The sequence below is a fragment of the Pongo abelii genome, chromosome 10, assembly GCF_028885655.2.
Source record: "Pongo abelii isolate AG06213 chromosome 10, NHGRI_mPonAbe1-v2.0_pri, whole genome shotgun sequence".
Lineage (NCBI taxonomy): Eukaryota > Metazoa > Chordata > Mammalia > Primates > Hominidae > Pongo > Pongo abelii.
The window spans coordinates 2,625,361-2,645,181 of NC_071995.2; the positions used below are offsets into that span (position 1 = coordinate 2,625,361).

At 49.0% G+C, this 19,821-nt stretch overlaps 1 protein-coding gene across 22 annotated transcripts in view; it reads left to right on the forward strand.

The window, feature by feature from the left end:
- The window catches only part of CACNA1C (calcium voltage-gated channel subunit alpha1 C), a 638,552-nt gene that overhangs the window by 522,135 nt on the left and 96,596 nt on the right, over positions 1-19,821 (forward strand). For 11 of the 22 annotated variants that reach the window (XM_054526654.2, XM_054526660.2, XM_054526661.2 and 8 more), the window contains 8 exons: positions 550-670; positions 2,219-2,333; positions 3,092-3,212; positions 3,553-3,622; positions 10,912-11,044; positions 13,578-13,707; positions 15,138-15,197; positions 19,555-19,661. In XM_054526654.2, the coding sequence (XP_054382629.1) occupies positions 550-670; positions 2,219-2,333; positions 3,092-3,212; positions 3,553-3,622; positions 10,912-11,044; positions 13,578-13,707; positions 15,138-15,197; positions 19,555-19,661 (857 nt within the window). Of the gene's footprint in view, positions 1-549; positions 671-2,218; positions 2,334-3,091; positions 3,213-3,552; positions 3,623-10,911; positions 11,045-13,577; positions 13,708-14,930; positions 14,991-15,137; positions 15,198-19,554; positions 19,662-19,821 lie in introns of all 22 variants that reach the window. The other 11 variants (XM_054526648.2, XM_054526651.2, XM_054526652.2 and 8 more) reach the window with 2 other exon arrangements.

The following is a 19,821-nucleotide window of genomic DNA, read 5'->3' on the forward strand; positions in this document are numbered from 1 at the left end:
GCTTGTCCCTCGAAAAAAAATATTACTAGCCCATCAAATTTGTGATTTCATAGATATTGTGGCTTAGGGCAAACTCAAAGTGGCATCTATTTAAGTTTAAAAGCAGATTGATTGAGAGGTAAAAATGAATCACATGTAGACGTTATCAAAATCTTGAAGATGATGCCCCATTGACGAATGTTTGGGGAAACCTGGTGTAGCCTGTGGCTGTCTCAGCAAACACACAACTGCAAAAGGGCCCTGATGCCTTACCCCCAGGAATGGCTGATGATCAGCTCAAGCATGTGTGGGGAAAGTCAGAGATCTTTGGGCCAAAAAGCCCTTTTAGTCACCCTTCAAATAATATTATGCCAATGGCCAGGCATTTTGTCTAAGGACAGTTCAATAGCTCAGAGCCCCTGCGGAGCAGAATTGGGGGCCAGGAGGAGGGAAAGAAGTGAAAGGGAAATTTTGGACAATTTTGTTGACGTAGTGGGGCAGGGCAGGGTGGTTTTGGGTTTGCTGTTGGTCTAACGCTGTGTCCCTTATTGGTGGGAATGTGTCATTCAGATCCTGACCGGGGAGGACTGGAATTCGGTGATGTATGATGGGATCATGGCTTATGGCGGCCCCTCTTTTCCAGGGATGTTAGTCTGTATTTACTTCATCATCCTCTTCATCTGTGGAAACTGTATCCTTTGCTGCTGCCCCCCACCCCTGCGGCCCCCAGCCCCCAGGCTGCAGCACAATGCCAAACGGGCACGCCCCGCAGGTCCGGGCGGTCCTGCTCGGGCTCACACCACCCAGCCTAGAACCCCATGGCGGTGGAGGTGGGTCTGGGTGGAAACCTGCAGCTTTGGCATAGGTGAGGTTCACCTTCCTGAACCCTTCGGGGCCGCAGCGGCGCCGCGCTCCGGGCGTGCTCTCGTCGTAATCTAGGTGAGCGACGCCCCCTGGCGTTCGGCGTGTGCAGCCACTCACACAGCCTGCGACAGGGACGCGCTGGAGCGGGCCTGCTGCCCTGGGGCCGCTGTGTCTGCCCAGAGGCGGGACGCTCCGTGAGGGAGGATGAGCCGTTGTCCTTCAAGTGACCTTCAGCTCTCCTCCTGCTTTTTGGTCAGCACCCCTCTCTCTGATGCTGCTCTCCAGGACTTTAGTCAAGGGCAGAGCTGCACAGACTTCAAACAGCCCCAAAAGCTCCTTCCTGATCCTGGCTCGGGCAGGTTTCCAGGGTCACAAGCCACGGATGCTGCTTCTCTTCCCCAGCTCATAACCCCGAGAGAGTCACGTCCAGAGCCAGGGGTAACATAAGAACAGCTCTGGGCCAAGTCCCAGCTAAGGCAGTGCAGAAAACACAGTCATGGAGCCTGCAGACAAGGTTTCCTCTTTTCCCAGCTGGATGAGCTCTTGCAGATTGAAGGTCCTCTACCTCAGTGTCTGTAAAATGTGGCAATGGAGTCATAGAACCTACTACGTAAAGGGTTGTTGGGAGTTTTAATGGGATCATGCATGCAAGGCCCCTGCCACATTCGGAAGCCTCCCTGGACAAGCCCCTCTTCCCCGGCCTGAGTTGCGGCTTCCCTGTATGTGAAATGATATGAATGTCTGAGTGCCTGGGGCTGGGGGTCAGACTTCACAGACTTAAAGCCCCCTTCCAGCTGTGCTTTCTTTGGTTCTGCAGTTCTGTGACCCACAGCGTTTCTGTTGGTGGAGTGGGGTGGGGAGAAAGGGCAAAGAACTGTCTCCATTGGGAGCTCCCAAGCCTTGGCTGGCTCCAGCTGGACCCTCCAAGGGTCTTCGTATGTGCAGGCTCATATTAAGAGTTGGCAGAGGTACCAAGCCACCCCCTCAGCACCCAGTTATAATAAACCGCTCTTAAGAGCGTTCTGCATCCTGCTGGAGACAATGCTGTTTATAATGTCAATTACAGCCAGTCATCTCAGCAGGGAAAGCAATCATGAAACCCAGCAATTAAAGTACAAGGCAGGGCTTGCTGCCTCCCTCCGCCTGCTCCAGTGTGCAGGCTAGCCTGTTCTCATCCCTCTACATAGCTCCAGGTAGCCAGGAGGGTGATGGGGAGGAAGGGGAGAGGAGGAACACTGTTGGGGTCTGACTTCCTCAAAGTGATTCACTCTCAAGCTCTCTCTGCTGAGGAGCTCTACCCTGCACGTCCTACATCCCCCGTGCCCACCAAAACCCCAAGCCAAGGGTGATTTTCTTTAAGAATGGACACAAACAGATATCCTACTGAATGTGTTCTTGGCCATTGCTGTGGACAACCTGGCTGATGCTGAGAGCCTCACATCCGCCCAGAAGGAGGAGGAAGAGGAGAAGGAGAGAAAGAAGCTGGCCAGGTAACCCTCGAGGCTTGCCCAGGCCCGGGGCTCCAGGGCTCCCATTCTGGAATGTCATCCCACTGGTGGCAGAGAGACGCTTGACCGCCAGCCTCTGTTGGCTGTCCCTCCTAGGAGGACTCTGGGTTTGGGGCTTCCAAAGTTGGGCCTCTCTCCTAATTCCTAAGCATCACTCTGGTAGGGACCATCAAGAATTATAATAATCTCTGCAATGGTGTCATATTCTCCACCTGCTGGGATTATCTTTTGAGAAGCTGTGATAGGTGGCAGGAGTGTAGGGTGGGGAGAGAGAAAGGCAACCACTCAGTTGGGAAACGCAGCTCCAGCTTACAGAGGGAGTCCTCCTCACTACTTTATAATTCATCTCCAGTGTTAGGAAGACAAGACGGGGCCCTATGTTGTATCCTATCATTGTCTAGACGGGACAGTTCTAGGCCACACAGCTGCCGGGCACTGAGCAGAGCTCCTCCAGGAGCCAATCCTAGATGAGATCCACCATCCTTTTCTGCTTTGGCGACCCAGGCATCTCTGGAGCTGCAAGAGGCCAATTGCGTGCCAGGCAGAGCAGGTGTGGCTCAGCCCCGTAGCACTTGTGACTGAGCTGCACATGAGAAGTGTCCTGGAGAAAGGAAGATGGACACAGACCCAGGGGATCTGTCCCCTCTGGCCCCAACAGGCCACAGGGCGGTTCCCTCCTACACTATTCTCTATCACTCCAGTAAACAGCCATTTATTTTTTTCTGCTGCTGACTGGCCAGGACTGCCAGCCCAGAGAAGAAACAAGAGTTGGTGGAGAAGCCAGCAGTAGAGGAATCCAAGGAGGAGAAGATTGAGTTGAAATCCATCACAGCTGACGGAGAGTCTCCACCCACCACCAAGGTGAGGAGCTGTCTCCTTCCTGGAGCTGTGAGGCCGGTGCTGGGGAGGGAGGGCCACAGCCTTCCCAGGCCAGAACCCCGTGGAGAAGAGGAGAGAAAGAAAGACACCCAGTGGAAAGAAAGCCAGTGGGGACGAACAGGAGAGCTGGGAGGGGGAAGAGAAGGCAGATTGGCTGGATCACAGCCATCTGCTGATGTCTTGAAGGAGATATGCAAAGTGACAAGTACCTATTTTTGAGCTAAGTCACTGACTAAAATGCAACTTCAAGGCTACTGCAAGCCTCTTAACTTGGGGACATATCTAACTGTATTGTTCCTTCTTCTCCCCTGTAACTGTCTAGATCAACATGGATGACCTCCAGCCCAATGAAAATGAGGATAAGAGCCCCTACCCCAACCCAGAAGCTACAGGTACCAGTCCCACTGCCTAACCTGGGATTGGGAGATTGGAGGCAGAGATCTAAATTCTAAAGCCACATGGGAGTGGCCATATATTAGGGACCATGGTTCCAGTGTCCCTCTATAAGTACCTTGCACTGCTGAGTGTCTTCTATCTCTATATTTAAGCATCATCAGTCAGCATCTGGGAGACAGGTTTGTTTCTGGTTTCCTCATAATGAGATCACATTTGAGCAGTGCTTTTGTGTCCTTTCCAAGCTGGATTCTGTGTACATTTAAATTTTTGTTACATTACATGTTGTAAAATCATTATTAATTTATATAATGTATTAGTATGGCATATGTTGCAACATTATGCTCACTTAATATTAATAGTAAATCCCAAATCTGCCTTGCCCCTACTCGGGAGGCAGTGCCGAGTGCAGGGACAGCTGCCACCACAGATGTCCCACTTGTTGCTTTAGAAAATGATTTCAGGTCTCATTATAAAAGGCGCACTTACTGACTCCATCTTTTTATGCTTCTATCTGATACCTAAATTGGCAGGCAGTCTGCTTCTCAAGAGCTTTAATGTCAGAGATCAGAGGTCCTCCCTCCAGGCTTCACTTCCCAGCTCCCTGAAATCCCATACCCTGTACAAGGCCTGGGCTTGCCTTCCTCTGACCTAGAATTGCAGATATTATCACCAGTTTCAAGCTTGAAGTCAATAACATGCTATCAAGGGACCGTTGATTTTACTGACATTTCCTTGTTCCTGTAGGTTAGGCTATATTTGGGTTGTTCACCAAGTTAGGTGGCTGAGAACCTCCTACATTTATGAGCAAAGCTCGGTTTCCCTTTTTGCTTTCCCTCCGCTGGTTCTCTGCTTAGAACACTCACAGGCATCCTTGGGAACCAGACTCCCTGTGGTCACACTGTCCTCACTCCCCTCCTCCTGCAAGGGAATAGGATGCAGTTTCCTGGAGCTTGGATAGAAAGAACAGGAAGGGCATTTTCATATGCCTGGCATTAAGCCTTTGAAGTTCTTAAAAACCCTTCTAGGGTGAAACTGTTAGGGAATTTCAACGGCGTACTAGAATTATTGAACAAATGCAATGGGAGGATCTTGTCTTGATCCTGAAGCAACAAATACACTTTAAAATGACATTTTAGAGGGAACTGGGGGAAATTGAATATGGACTGGGAACTAAATGATTTAAAGTAGTTTTGTTAATCTTGTTGGTATAATATTTTATAGTTCTGTTTTTAAACTGCTGCAGTGTTTATGGCCAGAGTCTAAATGTTTACCAGTTGCTTTGCTTTTAAAATATTCCAACAACAAAAAAATGGGGACAGAGAAGATAAATGGAACAAGATTAGCAAAATGTCCAAAGTTGTTGAAGCTGGTTACATATATGAGGTTTAGTATGTGAGACTGTACTCTTGTGTAAATCTTTAAGGTTTAAAATGAAAGACAGTAATAAAACAAATTCCTTAGGGCCGTGAGAAGAGCCCTCCCATGGGGCCAGCCTCCAGGATGGGCCTCCCTGCACACACAACAGGGCAGATCTGGCATGAGGGTCTTTTCACACAGGCACCCAGCTGCAGCCAGGCCTGTACGGCAGATACACCTCTTGCATCTTCAACAAAAATCTCAAATTCTATTATTCTAAATCTGTACTCTTGGCTTTTCTCTTCTTTGTTGCTCTAATGAAATCAAAGGGAAGAATGTTAAAAAAAAAAAAAAAAAAAAAGGGCTAATGAGGATTTTGTCACCAGGTCGGCCGTCCTAGAAATGCCTCTCACGTAGCTACCCAGTGGCTCTGAGGACCGGGGGATGCTTACGCTTTCCAGCTGAAAAGCTCTTCCTACCCTCTGCTGAGGCCTCAGGATTCTTGAGATTTTTGAGCATATGGCCCACTCCCCGTCATTCCGTTGTGTCTCTACTTTCGTGTTGAGACCTCTGGTCCATACCCTGAGGCTGCCCTGACTGCCCCACCACATACACCAGCCACCACTCCGGCCTTTGAAGCCAGCCCCAAGCATGCCCATTTGTGCACTATCCCCGGTCTCCAGGTCCTCATCCAGGAGGTTCAAAGGGTAGCATGCTCTTAAAGCTGGTGGCCCCACACATCGCCCTGCCCCCAAAGGCTAAGTCAGCCTGTGCTTCCCAGCTCTTCTCACCTTCCCATTTCCTCCATTCCCTGCCTCCACAGTCAGCTCCTGGATCCTTTAGTGCTAGGTGCTGCAGAAGTTCTCAGAGACTTCCGAAGATCATGTGGCCTGTTGTCTGTGTTCTGGTCAATCTCTGGTTCCTTCCTGCTTCTCTTTCTCCCAAACCATGAATGGCGAAGAGCCTGATCTACCATTGTGCTCCCAACCACTGCCCCTTCCAGGCCAGCGGCCCCTACCATGCCTGGTTCATGCAGGTGCTCCTTAGCAGGCAGCACTGGTGAGCGTCCCTTCTGCTCTGCCTTCAGCCAGACCACTAGGGAGAAAGGGCTGGAGTCAGGGAGCACACTGCCATGCTCTCCTGCTCCCTCCCTGTCTCTGTCTTGCCCTGTCTCCTAGGCTCGCCCCCTGCCCTCTCCCTCTCTCCTGGACTGTCCAGATTGCACCTAAAGCCATGTATCAGAGTGGCCAAGTGGGAGCTGGACTCCAGAGTGCACTCTGCCGGCTGCAGCTTCAATTGCCCTCGCATGACCACGAATACTCAGAGGAGGGGCCTCTTTCTAATTCAACAAGGGGCCATCGAGGCCAGCCATGGCCCTAGAATCCTTCCCTCTCTGTTTCATCTGAAAAGCTCGCCAGCTGCTTTCACCCTCCCAGATCGGTATACCCTAATTATATTTCAGTGAGAAAAAACCCAACTCACTGAAAAGAAAAGCATTTTGCCCAGATGAGTAGAAGCTAATTCTACTTTTGTTTAATTTATTAATTTATTTGAGTGAGCATGTAGATGTTCACAAGAGCCACTAAGGACTTAATGTTAACAGGTACACATTAAAAAAAAAAAAAGGAGTGCCACCAGACACTGAGTAGTCAGCACCGCCTGTGCTGGAGGAGGCTTTCATTGCTGCAAAGGGTTCAAGGACAAGGATAGCCATGAGGTGGTAGAGTCTGGGGGCTTCATGCAGAAGGGTGGTCTTGACTGAGCTTTGAATCGGGGAGTTGGAGAGGCTGAAGGAGTTTTTTCAGTATCGTACAATCATCAGAGATGCTGAGAGTTGGGAGGAACCTTGTAGATATTCATGAACTACTCATGAAGCATTTACTGTGTGCCAGGCACTGTGCTAGGTACCAGGGACATGGGGGTCCTTGTGGTGGGCAAATAGGGAAGACCCCCCACCCTCTTGGAGCTGACATATCAATGGAGAGACAGGCAGCAGACAAACCAACCAAAAAGGTGACATCACATGATGTGAAGATAGTAAAATCAAGGATTGTGTTAGGGGATACTCGGGGGTCAGGCTGCTTTGACTGTGTGGTCAACAAAGGCTTCTCTGAGGACACAGCATTTGACTGGAACCTGAAGGATTCAAAAGAACTAGACAGGGAATCAGAGCGAAGAGCTCTCTAGGTGGAGACCCTGAGTGCAGAATCTCTTACAGGGATGCACTTGGCTGTGGGGACTCCAAAGAGGGCCAGTGTGCCTGCAGCAGGGAGAACCAAGGGATAGTGCCCTGAGGCAAGAGGCCGGGGCAGGGCAGGAGGGCAGGGCAGAAGGCGCAGGGCCATGCAGGAGGCTGGGTCTGGTCCAGTGCCCTGGAGGGCCGCCAGAACATCTGAGCAGAGGAGGCCCTGACATGATGTCCGACTTCACCCTTTCAGAGATTCCCTCTGAGTGCTGTGTGAATAAAGAACAGTGGTGGTCAAGAGCTGAACGGGGGCAGGGAGGATACTTGCGCAGTATCCAGGCAGAGAGGATGGCAGCTTGGGCAGGGGATGGTGCTGGAGATGCAGAGAAGTGGTCAGGCTTGGGGTATATTTTGCAGGTAGGACCAGCTGGATTCACTCATAGCTTAGATGTTGGAGAGAGGGAAAGAGGAATGTAGGGTGACTCTGAGGTTTTCTAATTGAGCCAGCGAAGAGAAAATCCCCAATGCAGAAACTATATCCACCACCTGTGCTCCTTGTACCCCAAGGCACTGCTCCGGGTGTCTGGCCCTTACCAACCAGGCACTCCCTTCAGACTCTTGCTCCCTGCTAGAAACTAAGCTCCTTGAGGACAAGAACCATGGCTTTGTCTTCTCAGCCTTGGGCTCAATACTCTGTAGGCACTAGATCTTACAAATGTCTACTTTATGTGGCCAAGAGGGAAATCACGGAAGTGAGGATGAGCATCAAATGGAGAGGGGCAAAGGTTGCCAAGGACCAATGGTGGGGCTTTGAGTGCTGCCCTGGTTTTACTTTGGAATCCTCTGACCTGCCTTCCGAAATGCAGCAGCAACTCCAGCGTGTAGCAGCACCTCACTTCCAATGCTTTTTCCAAACCTCCAAGAACAAAAATTAGAAAAGAAAGATCCCTAATGTATTCTACTGGCATTTGGGAGTAGGAGGCTAGGTGGTTCAGTTGCCAACCCCAAAATGAGCCTTGCCTGACTTTCCCTGATCTGTCAGCCTCCCTCCTCATCCGTAATACCTGCTAAACATCACATGCTGTCAAAGTTGTGTTCCTTTACAAATCTGAGTTTGTCCTTCAGAAATCATTTCCTCTTAAGCACTGTGCCTGAGGTTCAGCTGCTGTGTGTCTGAATGGACCAGCTAACTTGCTTCTCCCCAGGAATGGAACTCAGCATGGAGCTTCATAAAAGGGAGGGAGCTCATGCAGATGGAAGAGCCTGCACCGTTTTCCATTAGGAACTCTGAATGGCACAAAGCTATAGTAAATATGGGTTTCTGTAAACACAAATGATTAAAATAAGGATAAAATTACCTGTTATCAAATTATCATGAAGAAGAAAGTGTTGGGTCATTTCGGGCAAAACTGAAAAGAATACAAACACCTAGGCAGGAATTTAAGATCCTTCTCAATTAAATTTCACTTGAAATACCATGATTTAGGCCAATTCCGGTTTTACTTATTCGACTTTAAGTAGAAGACTTTTCTTTTACATACCAAGGGTTGGGTGTCACAAGAACTCCAACTCTTGGCCTGTAGACAGTTTTTCATCTTGGGCCTCTCTTCTGCTGAAAAAATATTACTTGTCTTGCTGGTCAGCTCTAATTACCCTAGGGAAAGAATCTGATTGATGCCTGTATGGTACTGGCCCTCCAAAAAAGCCTTTGGTCCCTAAATGCTTGAATGCTTTTTGCTTGATAAAGAATTGCTTTCTGTGCCAGGCATTTTTTTTCTTTGCAGCACCTGGCTTTGTTTGAACCAGAAGAGGGAGAACATGCAGAGGCACAGCTGTGTCCATGAGATGAGCGTCCCGTAACTATCTTTCTCCAGCCAGACTAGTATCCCCTTGACCTTCGTTTTATACAGAGTCCCCTTCCTTCTGAAGGGTGTGGAAGTTCAATCATCATCAAGAAATAAGGGCTTCTAGTGCCAGGCATAGCTTTTCTTTCCAGGGTTTTCAGCACATAGGGAGAAGGGACAGACATTTAAAATCAGTCATCAGGGTACTGGAGGCAGAGGTTCTGCTGGGATTCACGGAAAGGTCATTCCCTGGAGCGTGAGTACTCAGGAAAGCTGGATGGAGGATGCTATCTGCATTGGGGGTCCTTGTGTGCTCTGCAGAGAGGGAGATGAAGAGCAACTCAAACAGAGAGAGAGCATGAGGAAGGACGGAGCACACAGTGAGCTTGTCAGCTCACTAGGGCTGCCATAACCAGTGACCACACACTGGGCAGCTTAAACAGCAGAAATGCATCCTTTTACAGTTCTAGAGGCTGGAAGTCCAAAATCAAGGGGTCCACAGGGCCAAGCGCCTTCTGAAAGGCTCTTGGGAAGAATACTCACTTGCCTCTCCTAACTTCTTGTGGTTGCCGGCAGTCCTTGGCTTGTAGATGCATCCCTCCAATCTCTGCCTCTGTCTTCACATGGCCTTCTTCCCTAAGTGTGTTTTTGTGTCTCTGTGCCTGTCTTTATGAGGATAACAGTCATTAGATTTAGGGCCCATCCTAGCCCAGAATAACTTCATCATAACTAATTACATCTGCAAAGGCCGTATTTCCAAATAAGGTCACATTGCAAAGTTCTAGGTAGGCATGAGTTTGCGGGGGAAACTGTTCAACCCACTGTAGTGAAGTGCTCAGAAAATAGTTTCATGTGAGTGGACAGTTTGTTAGGGAATAATAGGTGGTAAGGACCTGACTGAGAAAGATGTTGAGCATTAATTTACAGGCTTCGAGTCTGTCCCATGGGTAGAGGTTGTAATAAAAGCAGCAAACACTTACTTACAGAGTGGCTGCTATGTACCAGGCACCGTTCTGAGGTATAGAGGTACTGTTATTATTCCACCTTAGATGGAGAAACTGAGGCACAGAGAGACTCAGTAAAATGCCCACAGCTAGAAAGAAACAGAGCCAGGATTCTGGTCCAGGCAATTGGCTGGAGAGTCTGCTCTTCACTCCCATGATTTTACTTTCCCCTTCTGAGTATCTTCAACACATTTGACAAGCACAGGATGAGCAGTGCTTCCTGCCATGAGCATTGTGCTGGCAAGCGCAGGAATAAGCTGTCTGACTTTGGTCCACATTAAATGTGGCCACTGGCCGGGAAAACGAAGGCGCTTCTTTGATTGGTGTCAGTGTCTAAACCTTTGCATGAAGGGCCTGTTTTGGTCAGTATTGCCCTGTTATCTCGACAGCACATGAATTTTTTTTTTTAGTTGCAGAAATTGGGAAAGTGTTGGTTTCTAATTCCTGGAACTTCCAAGGGTAGGGTTATTTGCAAGGGATTCCACAAGCCAACTCAGCCATACCCTTTCCCCAACCTGCAGCCTAGATAGATGAGTAACACCTGGCAGTGCCCTGTCCTACCTGGTCACCTCTTCTCATACCTTACAACTAGGATGACCAACCACCCCAGTTTTCCCAGAACTAGGGGGTTTCCTGGGATGTGGGAATTTTAGTTTTAAAACCAGGACAAGTTGGTCGCCCTACTTACAATCCCCCTTATTGTGCACTGCCAGATACGTCTTCTCCAACAGAGATGAGCTACAGCAGCACCCACAGGGAGACAGCAGAATGTCTGTCTTGGTTGGTACCCTACATTTTCAGAGCCATAATCATGTCTGCCAGTAGGAAGGTCTCTGAAAGTGGTAAAATAAGTGGGAGTGCTGGAGTTATTTAGAATGGTGCTGTTCTTCTTACAGGAGAAGAGGATGAGGAGGAGCCAGAGATGCCTGTCGGCCCTCGCCCACGACCACTCTCTGAGCTTCACCTTAAGGAAAAGGCAGTGCCCATGCCAGAAGCCAGCGCGTTTTTCATCTTCAGCTCTAACAACAGGTGTGCAGCAATGGTGGGGAAGGTGGGGTCCTGCTCTCTCTAGTACCAGCCTGGCAGTTGCCTGTATTTTATCTGAACCTCTGGATGGATCCTGAGACTCTCCCAGCTCCTTGCAAATTGTATAAACAGACACTTATTTAGGGAAGAGTCCTGGATTTTGAATCAGAAGACTTGTGTTTATTTTCCTCTCCACTTTTTGAAATGTTTAAACTCTATTTCTATTCTTTGGGTGATTACCCTTGACAATTTACTAATTCTATTTAACTTAACAAAATGTGATGTTAAACAATATCAAGAACCTCCTCCTGTATAATAGATTGACCTTAGACTATTTTAACTCACTCATCTGCTCCTTACTTACATGGAATTGTCATTAGTGTTTTAGTCCAACTTTTATTTTTAATCCAACAAGTTAGTGAGTCTTACTATTATATAGATAGTGTGTGTTTGGATATATGTACACCTTACCATTTTATTTGTTCACCATTTTTTTACTCATTTCAGTCTATCCTTTAGCTAACATTTTCTTTCTTCCTAAAGTACATTCTTTAGAGGCTCCTTTAGTTCCATAATGGCGAATTCACTTGTCCTCTACTTACCTATAACTGTTTTCACTTCTTGCTCTTGAAAGATAGTTTTGTTGTGTACACCATTTTAGACAGACAGTTTTTGTCCTGCAGCACAAGAAAGGTGTTATTCCACTGTAAAGTCAGCTGTCATTCCAACTATGATTTCTTTGTGAGTAACTTAACCTTTATTTGCAGCTGCTTTTAACATATTCTGTTGCCTTTGTGGTTGTACAGATTTACTATCATGTGTCAAGGTGTGCATTTCTTTCCATTTGTCTTGCTTAAAATACATTCTGCTTCCTAAGCCTATGGATTTAGATTTTTATTCATTTATTGAAAAGGTACAGCCATAATGTTTAAATATTGCTTCTTTTTAATTCTATATTTCTTCCTTCTGACACTCCAGTTGGACATCTGTTAGACATTTTCATTCTGTCCTCCCTATTTCTTAGACAGTCTTACATATCTTTCATCTCCTTGTCTTTCTGTATTCTGGGAGATTTCTTCAACTGTATCTTCCAGTTTCTTAATTCTATTTTCAACTTAATCTATATTACTGTTTAAACCAATTTTTTATCTTGACCATTATATGTTTTTGTTTCAGTCAGTTCCATTTGTTGCTTGATTTTCCAGATCCATCTCTCTAAGCTAGTAGTTTCTATCGATTCCTCATCTTTGTGATTTAGTCCTTTATTTCATTAAATATTTCAAATATAGTTGTTTTATAGTCTGTATGTAATATTTCCAATACCTCCAGTCTTTGGAATCTAAATCACTTATCCAGTGTTTCTTCAGATTTCCCATCTTAGTGGCTTGTCCTTTTGTGCATCTGATGATCTTTGATTGTGACCCCAACACTTCCTCTTCATTTGTGAGAGTCCTGAAGACCTAAAGTAGGTCTGGGGAGACTTTCTTCCAGATGCCCCTTGGAGGTGTTGGCTTGGCCTAAAATTCCCAGGCTTTCCTGCCCCACCTCAAGACTGGCTTAACCTGCAATTTCTTGACAGCACTGCTGTTATTGGCTTCCATCCTCAAGCAATTCTGCCCTCCTGGCTGGCTCTCTCTCCATACATAGCCTCAGCTCAATGGAGGTTGGTGGGAGGGGTTGTTGGTTTGAAGCAGATGATTCTTAACAGCCATCTCCTAACTCTTATAAACCAGAATTGTCTCAGAGAGTTTGGCCCTTCGAGGGTTTGGTGCTTCTGCAGCAGGAGGGCTTTCTCAGAGCATTTAGTCAACCATAATGCTAGGAGCAGAAGTCTGAAGGCCTGGGTTGAAGCCCTGACTCCCCCCACACTAAGGCTGTGTTTCTGGGCAAGACTCTCCTACTTGAGTTTCAGTGTTCTTACCTGTGAAATGAAGATGATGACACCCATCCCTTCCTTCCTACATTGTTGTCAAGATGAGATGGTGTACAAGACACTTTGGCGTTTAGGAACCTAGCATTTTTGGTGCTATCACTGAGTACCTAGAAGCTCAGTTGGGTAATTGTGCTGGGGCATGGAAGTGAATTGCACATTTAAAGCTATTACACAGGAGCAGATCACCTACAGGGAGCCAGCTTGGCCAGCCTCTCAGCGTACCCAGCTCCGGGTAGTCCTATTGTTCCCTATGCGTAAGCATAGAGTAGATCTCATAAAGTGGTTTCTTTTCAATGATAGGGAAAATAAGTCCCCAAACAAAAGCCAGTTATGAATGTCAGAGCAGGGTTTGGGAATTCAGAGATTCTCAAAGGTCTCAGATGTAACCTTCTAAAATATCAAAGATGATATGTGCACCATGGGGGTGAGGAGTTGTCATTACCAAGCAGCAGTAAGACTTCAGAATGAAGAGGTCACTTCAAGCCAACAAGCACCTGTTGCCAGCTGCTGGGGAGGGCTGAGGAGAGGAGCTCCCAAGAGCCGACTGCTGCTTCCCCTTGTCTGCCTTGACTTGTCTCTCCTCCTGTCCCCGCTCCCATACAGGTTTCGCCTCCAGTGCCACCGCATTGTCAATGACACGATCTTCACCAACCTGATCCTCTTCTTCATTCTGCTCAGCAGCATTTCCCTGGCTGCTGAGGACCCGGTCCAGCACACCTCCTTCAGGAATCATGTATGCATCGCCTGTGTCTTCTGCACTCCTTCCCCCTGGGGCTGTGCCAGGCCCACAGCTTCTGTTGCTGACATTGTTCAATCAGGAGCCCAATTCTAGGTGTCATAATTAGATCCACAAGTAACATTTCATTAAGAGAGTAAGGCTTTGATAGAAAACCACCCTAGGACCACAAGCAAATAAGAGAGCATGTACCCAAATGCTCAGGCTGGTTGGATAATTGGCAAAGATCAGGACTTTCATTGCCTGTGGATGTTCCCCAGGAAGCTCTAGTTCCCCGCAAACTTAGTAAAATGTGGCCACTGACTACATGCCCTCCCTTGCTGCCAGCGTACTCTGACCAGAAGGGGAGCGTTGGCAAATAGGTGCCAATGATATGGCTGACCTTACCTAAAAGAGAGTCTTGGTACCTTCGGTAGAGTAGAACCAAATGTGAGGACCCACCCAAGGCTCTGGTGAACAATATTAAAGGCCAGTTTAAGAATTGCTGTATCTCAAAACCTCAACACTTTGTCAAGTCCCAACCAAGTGGACATGAAGACAGCCCGCTGATCTAAAGCCATACCCATGCCAAACCACTCTGCGCTCCTGGGGCCTGCTTGGTCTGGGGCTGTCTTACTGAGGTTAGCAGGTGTTGGCCCCATCCCTGATCCATCACCTGAAATATAATAAGTATGCAATCCTGGAGCCGGTCCTCAGCCTGTGCAGACCTCACCTGAAGGATGCACCTCCCTTGCCCCAGAGGAAATAACCCAGGAATAGATTTCCACCAACACAGGAAGCTGGCCAGCTCAGTCCCACCAACGTGAGCGAAGCATTTTGAATCTCCCTGCAAAAAGACAAAGCCCATTCTCTGTCCTTTTGACAAGCATCTCAGTGGTCCGATTTGGGTTTGTAAGTAAATTGGATTAATGGGAAAAGCATCCAACCAGATGCTGCTCAGATCCAGTACCAGCTGAGGCCTGCCCTGGAAGCTCACCTCACTTATCTGGGGGCTTCAAGGGAAGCTGCTGTGCTGCCTGAGGCTAGCCCCGCCTCAGGATCGCTGTGTGTGTGCTGCTTGCCCCCCATTTCCATCTGTGTTCCCGCGCAAAGACTCAAGCGCCATGCATCTCATTTTGAAGTGTGGCCCCTTTTCTGGTGAACAGCCACTGATCTCTCTTCCTGTCCCGCTTTTCTCCCTTCCCCGCCCCATCCCCACCCTGTTCCTTTTTGTTTTGCAGATTCTGTTTTATTTTGATATTGTTTTTACCACCATTTTCACCATTGAAATTGCTCTGAAGGTAAAGCCCCCATCCCCTTCTGCTCCTGCTGTCCCCCTTGTGCCAGCACCAGGTCTCTGCCGCTGTCTGTCGCTAACACACATGCTCCTTCCTGTTGGTGTGGGGTTCACTCTCAGAGCCACTAATCCAATTATGCTTATTTTTCAGATCCTAGGCAATGCAGACTATGTCTTCACTAGTATCTTTACATTAGAAATTATCCTTAAGGTAATGCAACCTGGGCAATGCATCCTCTGTCGCTTTCTTTGTCTGTCTCTGCTCTGTCTGGCTGGATCTTTTGTCTTTCCTGTTTCTTTCACTCTCTCTTTTTTTTACTCCCAAGCCTGAAATTGGAAAAATGAGTGCCCCTCACTTTGTGTGATGCACTTTGCCCAGACTCAGAAGCCAGGAGCAGCCTACCCCACTGCAGCTCCTCCCTCCAGCCACCCCTAAGCAGTCCGTGGCCTGGAAGGGACATGTGTTGGCTGTGCCAACATTAAGGCTGCCATTTCACTGATATGGGCTGCAGCCATCAGCAGCGCCAGACATACACGCCCACATGCACCAGCTCCGGTTAATTGATACCTGAGCCCACGTAGGACTCTCCTTCCCTTCTCCTGCTTCACACACTCTGAAAGTGGGAAACCTCCTGGGGCGTGAAAGAATCACTTCGGCTGCTGTCTTTGGATGCCCATCCTTAGCACCTTCCTCAGTACTTGCAGCAGACATTGGGTCTAAGCTGGGGTTGGGGCCGTGTCACAGTAATCACAGGCCTACTGTGAGATTTGGAGCTGGTCTCCCAGCTGAGGGCTTTTAGCAGGCCATTATAGACTACTGCCGACCCCTCAGTCACCTGCTGCAAAGCTTTGTCACAGTGCCCTTGCCCTGAGCATGGGGGAGGGAGAATTGTGCTGGAGAGCTGAGTACAGCGGGGTGACAGCAGGTGCCGCAAGGAACCTGAGCACCCAGCCCCCAGGCCCCAGCCCTTGCCTGCTGCTGGCCCAGCTCAGTTCTGCTAAGGGAACTGCCGTAACATTGCTACCCTCAGAACAGGCAGAGCCCACCTCAGGGCAACACTGGGATGAGAGAGAGAGAGTATTCCTCTGTTTTTTGGGTATATTTCTGAGTCTCTAAACCAACGCATGGCAAGCCAGTTCATCTGAGAGTCAGGGTGTGAGTTCCATGACCTCAGGGAACATGTGCTCCTCTCTGAGCAAGGGGGTAGATTCTATCCTTTCCCCAAACAGAGGGACTAAGGCTCTGAAGCCCATGCTTCAGCTTTAGCTTCTTCCTGGGAGACTAGCCTGGGACTCCCCCTCCCAAGGAGTCCAAGCTCCCTTGTCATCCTATCGCTGTGGCCAGTGCAAGCTCAAGTCCACACCTAACCGATGCCACTTCCAGCTGCAGGCCTCTCCTTCCCTGATGAGACTCCCTCATCATGGCCCAGCCTGTTGATGGACATGACAGTTCAGTCACATCCAGATACAAATTGAATGGGGCGGTTTTTATGTGCTTTCCCCTGTGTCCTTGTCCCCAGGACGCTCAGGTGCTCCCAGCTTCCATCCCTGGTTCCCGCTAACCAAGTATGTGGCTCAGATTTTTCTTTTCTGCTCATGGAGAGTAGATCTGACCAGGCCTTGGTTCCTGGAGGTCGGGAGAGGGAACCGAAAGTTGCGTGGCTGCACTAAGATGCACTGCGGCAAAACCTGTTTTCCATGGTGAGCTGCTTTGCTTCCTGGACTTCAGATGCAGGGAGGCACACAGACACCAGAGTTCTTTCCCAGGACAAGAGAAGCTCTAAGGCCCAATTCTCAGTGCCCTTCTACAGAGCTGCCCTTGTGGATTTCAATGGTGCTATTTCTCCTTCGGGATTGCCATGCAAGCTGAAGTGAAAGGTCTCTTTGCAAGCATTGTCATGGCAAGGTCTTTCCATCCCCTCCCTATTCTACTCTCTTCTATGCTCAGCATGCTTCTGAATAGAAACCCCAATGCCGGAACACTCCCCTGTACCTCCTTCCCACTGGGTCCCTCTTCCTGGCCTAAGGCCCAGTGTCATATCGTGGCACAGATGACCATGGCTGTCCAAGGGGGACATTTAGCACAAGGAACAGTGGAAGGGCCTGGAGATGTTTGGCCTTAAAAAGGAAAGGCTTGTAGGCTCACAACAGTTGGCCTGAGTAATACAAGGGACCGTCACATAGAAGAGGAAGAAGGCAGAATCAAGACCAGTGAGTAGAAATCACAAAAAAAAGACAGGTTCATAACTAGAAGAGCTGCCTGGAGAGGCAGGGATGGTCCGTGGTTGAACTGAGAGCTTTCCTACCCTTCCAGGCAGAGCTAGCGAGCCACATCCCATTCCTTTCCTTCCTCAGGATGGAAACACCCCAGCAAAGGCCCCTTCCCAAGTAATGGTGTAGAATTAGGAAAGCAGGACCTAGGTGGCTGGCAATCAGAAAAAAGGGTCAAAGAGGAACAATTAGCACTGGGTACCTGAGTCTGGCTTTTCCTGATGCCCTGAACACCACAGATGACTTTCAAGTAAATGCTACGTTTTCCCCATGTCCATTTGCCCTTTCTTGTACAGCCACTCTTCCTCTGGCCCTGCCTGGATGCGTGTTCCCACCGCCCCCATATGCACACACATGCACTTGCTCAAGTGTTGGTCTCATTCGAGGATCCCCAAACAAAACAGGAGCCCAAAACCAGAGGACAGAGTTGGCACTCTGAGCCTCATTAGTCCACCCATCTGAGGAACGCAGAGGGCTCTGTTAGAGCTCAGTAGTAGCCTCAGAAGATCCAAGCCAGGAGCAAGAAGGGATCAGACCCAGTGCCTTCCTAACACTAAAAGCAAGGTGGCTGGGGAAGTACTGGGCTTTCTGCAGGCACAATTAATATGAATTATGGGAGCCTCCTGAGTCCAGTCTCTGGGGGGTCCCAGCTCTTCACCGAGAGGCAGGGAGGCAAGCCTTCCAGATGGTGGGCCTTCTAGAACTATACTCCGTTGCATCTTTTATGTAATCTACCCACTTCTAAAAACCATTGCCCAACACAGGTGCCCGAGTCCTGTGTGGTACCCCCTGCTGCAAGAGATAAATGGAGAGAATTAGGTTGCAAGAGCTATTTTTGCCCATTTCCCCCTGTGTTTGCTTTTGAATGGCTTTGCGGACACTCTGCCCTGGGCATGCTCTGATTCCAAAGAGATTAACTGGACCCCAGATGACCAGGGAGCCTTGCTCCACCTCTCCACCGTCAGCTCCACATTTTTCCCTTTGGCCGACGCTTCCTGTCCTCTGCCTGTCACATGCCTTATCCTGGATAACCACTGGCCCTTACGCAAGTCGGCAAAATGAGAAAGGCTATAAAGGCGATTTGTTGAGCACCTGCAGTGCGCAGATTTACACCAGGCTCAGAGGGTGGTAATAATGGCCAAGTCCTGTAACAGTCATCATCATCTTGTGTGTTCTCTTTTAAAAAGTTTCCAAAGGGCTTTTACAAAGGCAGGGGATAGTTTCCTCAGTTTATGATGAGAAAACAGAACTTTTCTCATCCAGGAAGCATCCGGAATTCAAATCCAGGCTGTAGTGACAGCTCACCCTTTTCCGGGGCTCACCGTGTACAGGGTGGCCTCCTAAGTATTTTACATAGAAGTACCCACTTGATGCTTACAACCCTGTAGAGTAGACCTTATCCTCATTTTTCCAGTGAGGAAACAGAGGCACTAAGAGAAGTTGAGTTTCTTGCTCCAGGCCACAAAAATAAAATACCACAGGTCTGGGATTCCAGCCCAGGCCGCCTGGCCTCAGAGCCTGTGCTCTTAGCCACTGAGCCTCATAGCTCCTCTAATCACATTGCTTTTGCCCTTAAAGAACTCCAGATGTAGTCTAGAAGCAGGACAGTAGAATTGAGTTTAGAATATTTGGCATCAATAATAAGCACCCTTTGAGGCCAGGAAAGGGAGGTATGCTAATTGCCAGGGTCACCGCTGGAACTTCTCACCAGGCACCAGGGTGACCAGCTGGCCTAGTTTGCCTAAGACTGAGGAGTTTCCTGGATGCAGGATTTCTGATGATAAAGCAAACTGGGCAAACCAGGATGGCTGGTCACCCTGCTGGGCATGCCCCGCCCCCCAACCCACCCACTCCCTGCAGATGTCTGGTGCTCTCAGCTGGCCTAAGGACTCAAGCATTTGGAGAGGCAGTCGGGATGTGTGCTCCCAACCCGACAGCATCAGGAAAGGACCCTGCAGGCCCGAAGCCATGGACTTGGGATGTGGAACAGTGGGAAATTAGAGTGGGATGGTGAGGCCCACTTGAAAGGGCTTTGAATGGAGGACTAAAGAGCCTGGCTTGGTCTGGCAGGTGCAAGGAGCCACCCAGCAGTCCTGGGCTGGGAGAGTCTTGGGTGGTTGTGTGCGTGGTAGCAGAACTCTTCTTGGCACCGTATCGCCATCTTTGTCCTTCCTGTTCCCCGTGGATGGTGCTTGGGACTTGCCCAAGGGATGCTGTGGGAGGAAGGGGTGGTGTGAGGGGTCTCTGGGCTAGGGCTAGGGCCACTCACACTGGTGTTCCTCTGTCCCTCCCTGCAGATGACTGCTTATGGGGCTTTCCTGCACAAGGGCTCTTTCTGCCGGAACTACTTCAACATCCTGGACCTGCTGGTGGTCAGCGTGTCCCTCATCTCCTTTGGCATCCAGTGAGTGGGAGCCTCTCAGCCCACGATGGGCCATGCAGCTAGCAAGGGGTGCCAGAGAGGACAACCAAACCCTGGAGGGCCTGCCTGCGGGGCCACTGCAGTGTGATGAGAGCGGGGTGGGGCCTCCAAAGCTGTGCACAGCGGCTTTGAGTTCTTGGAT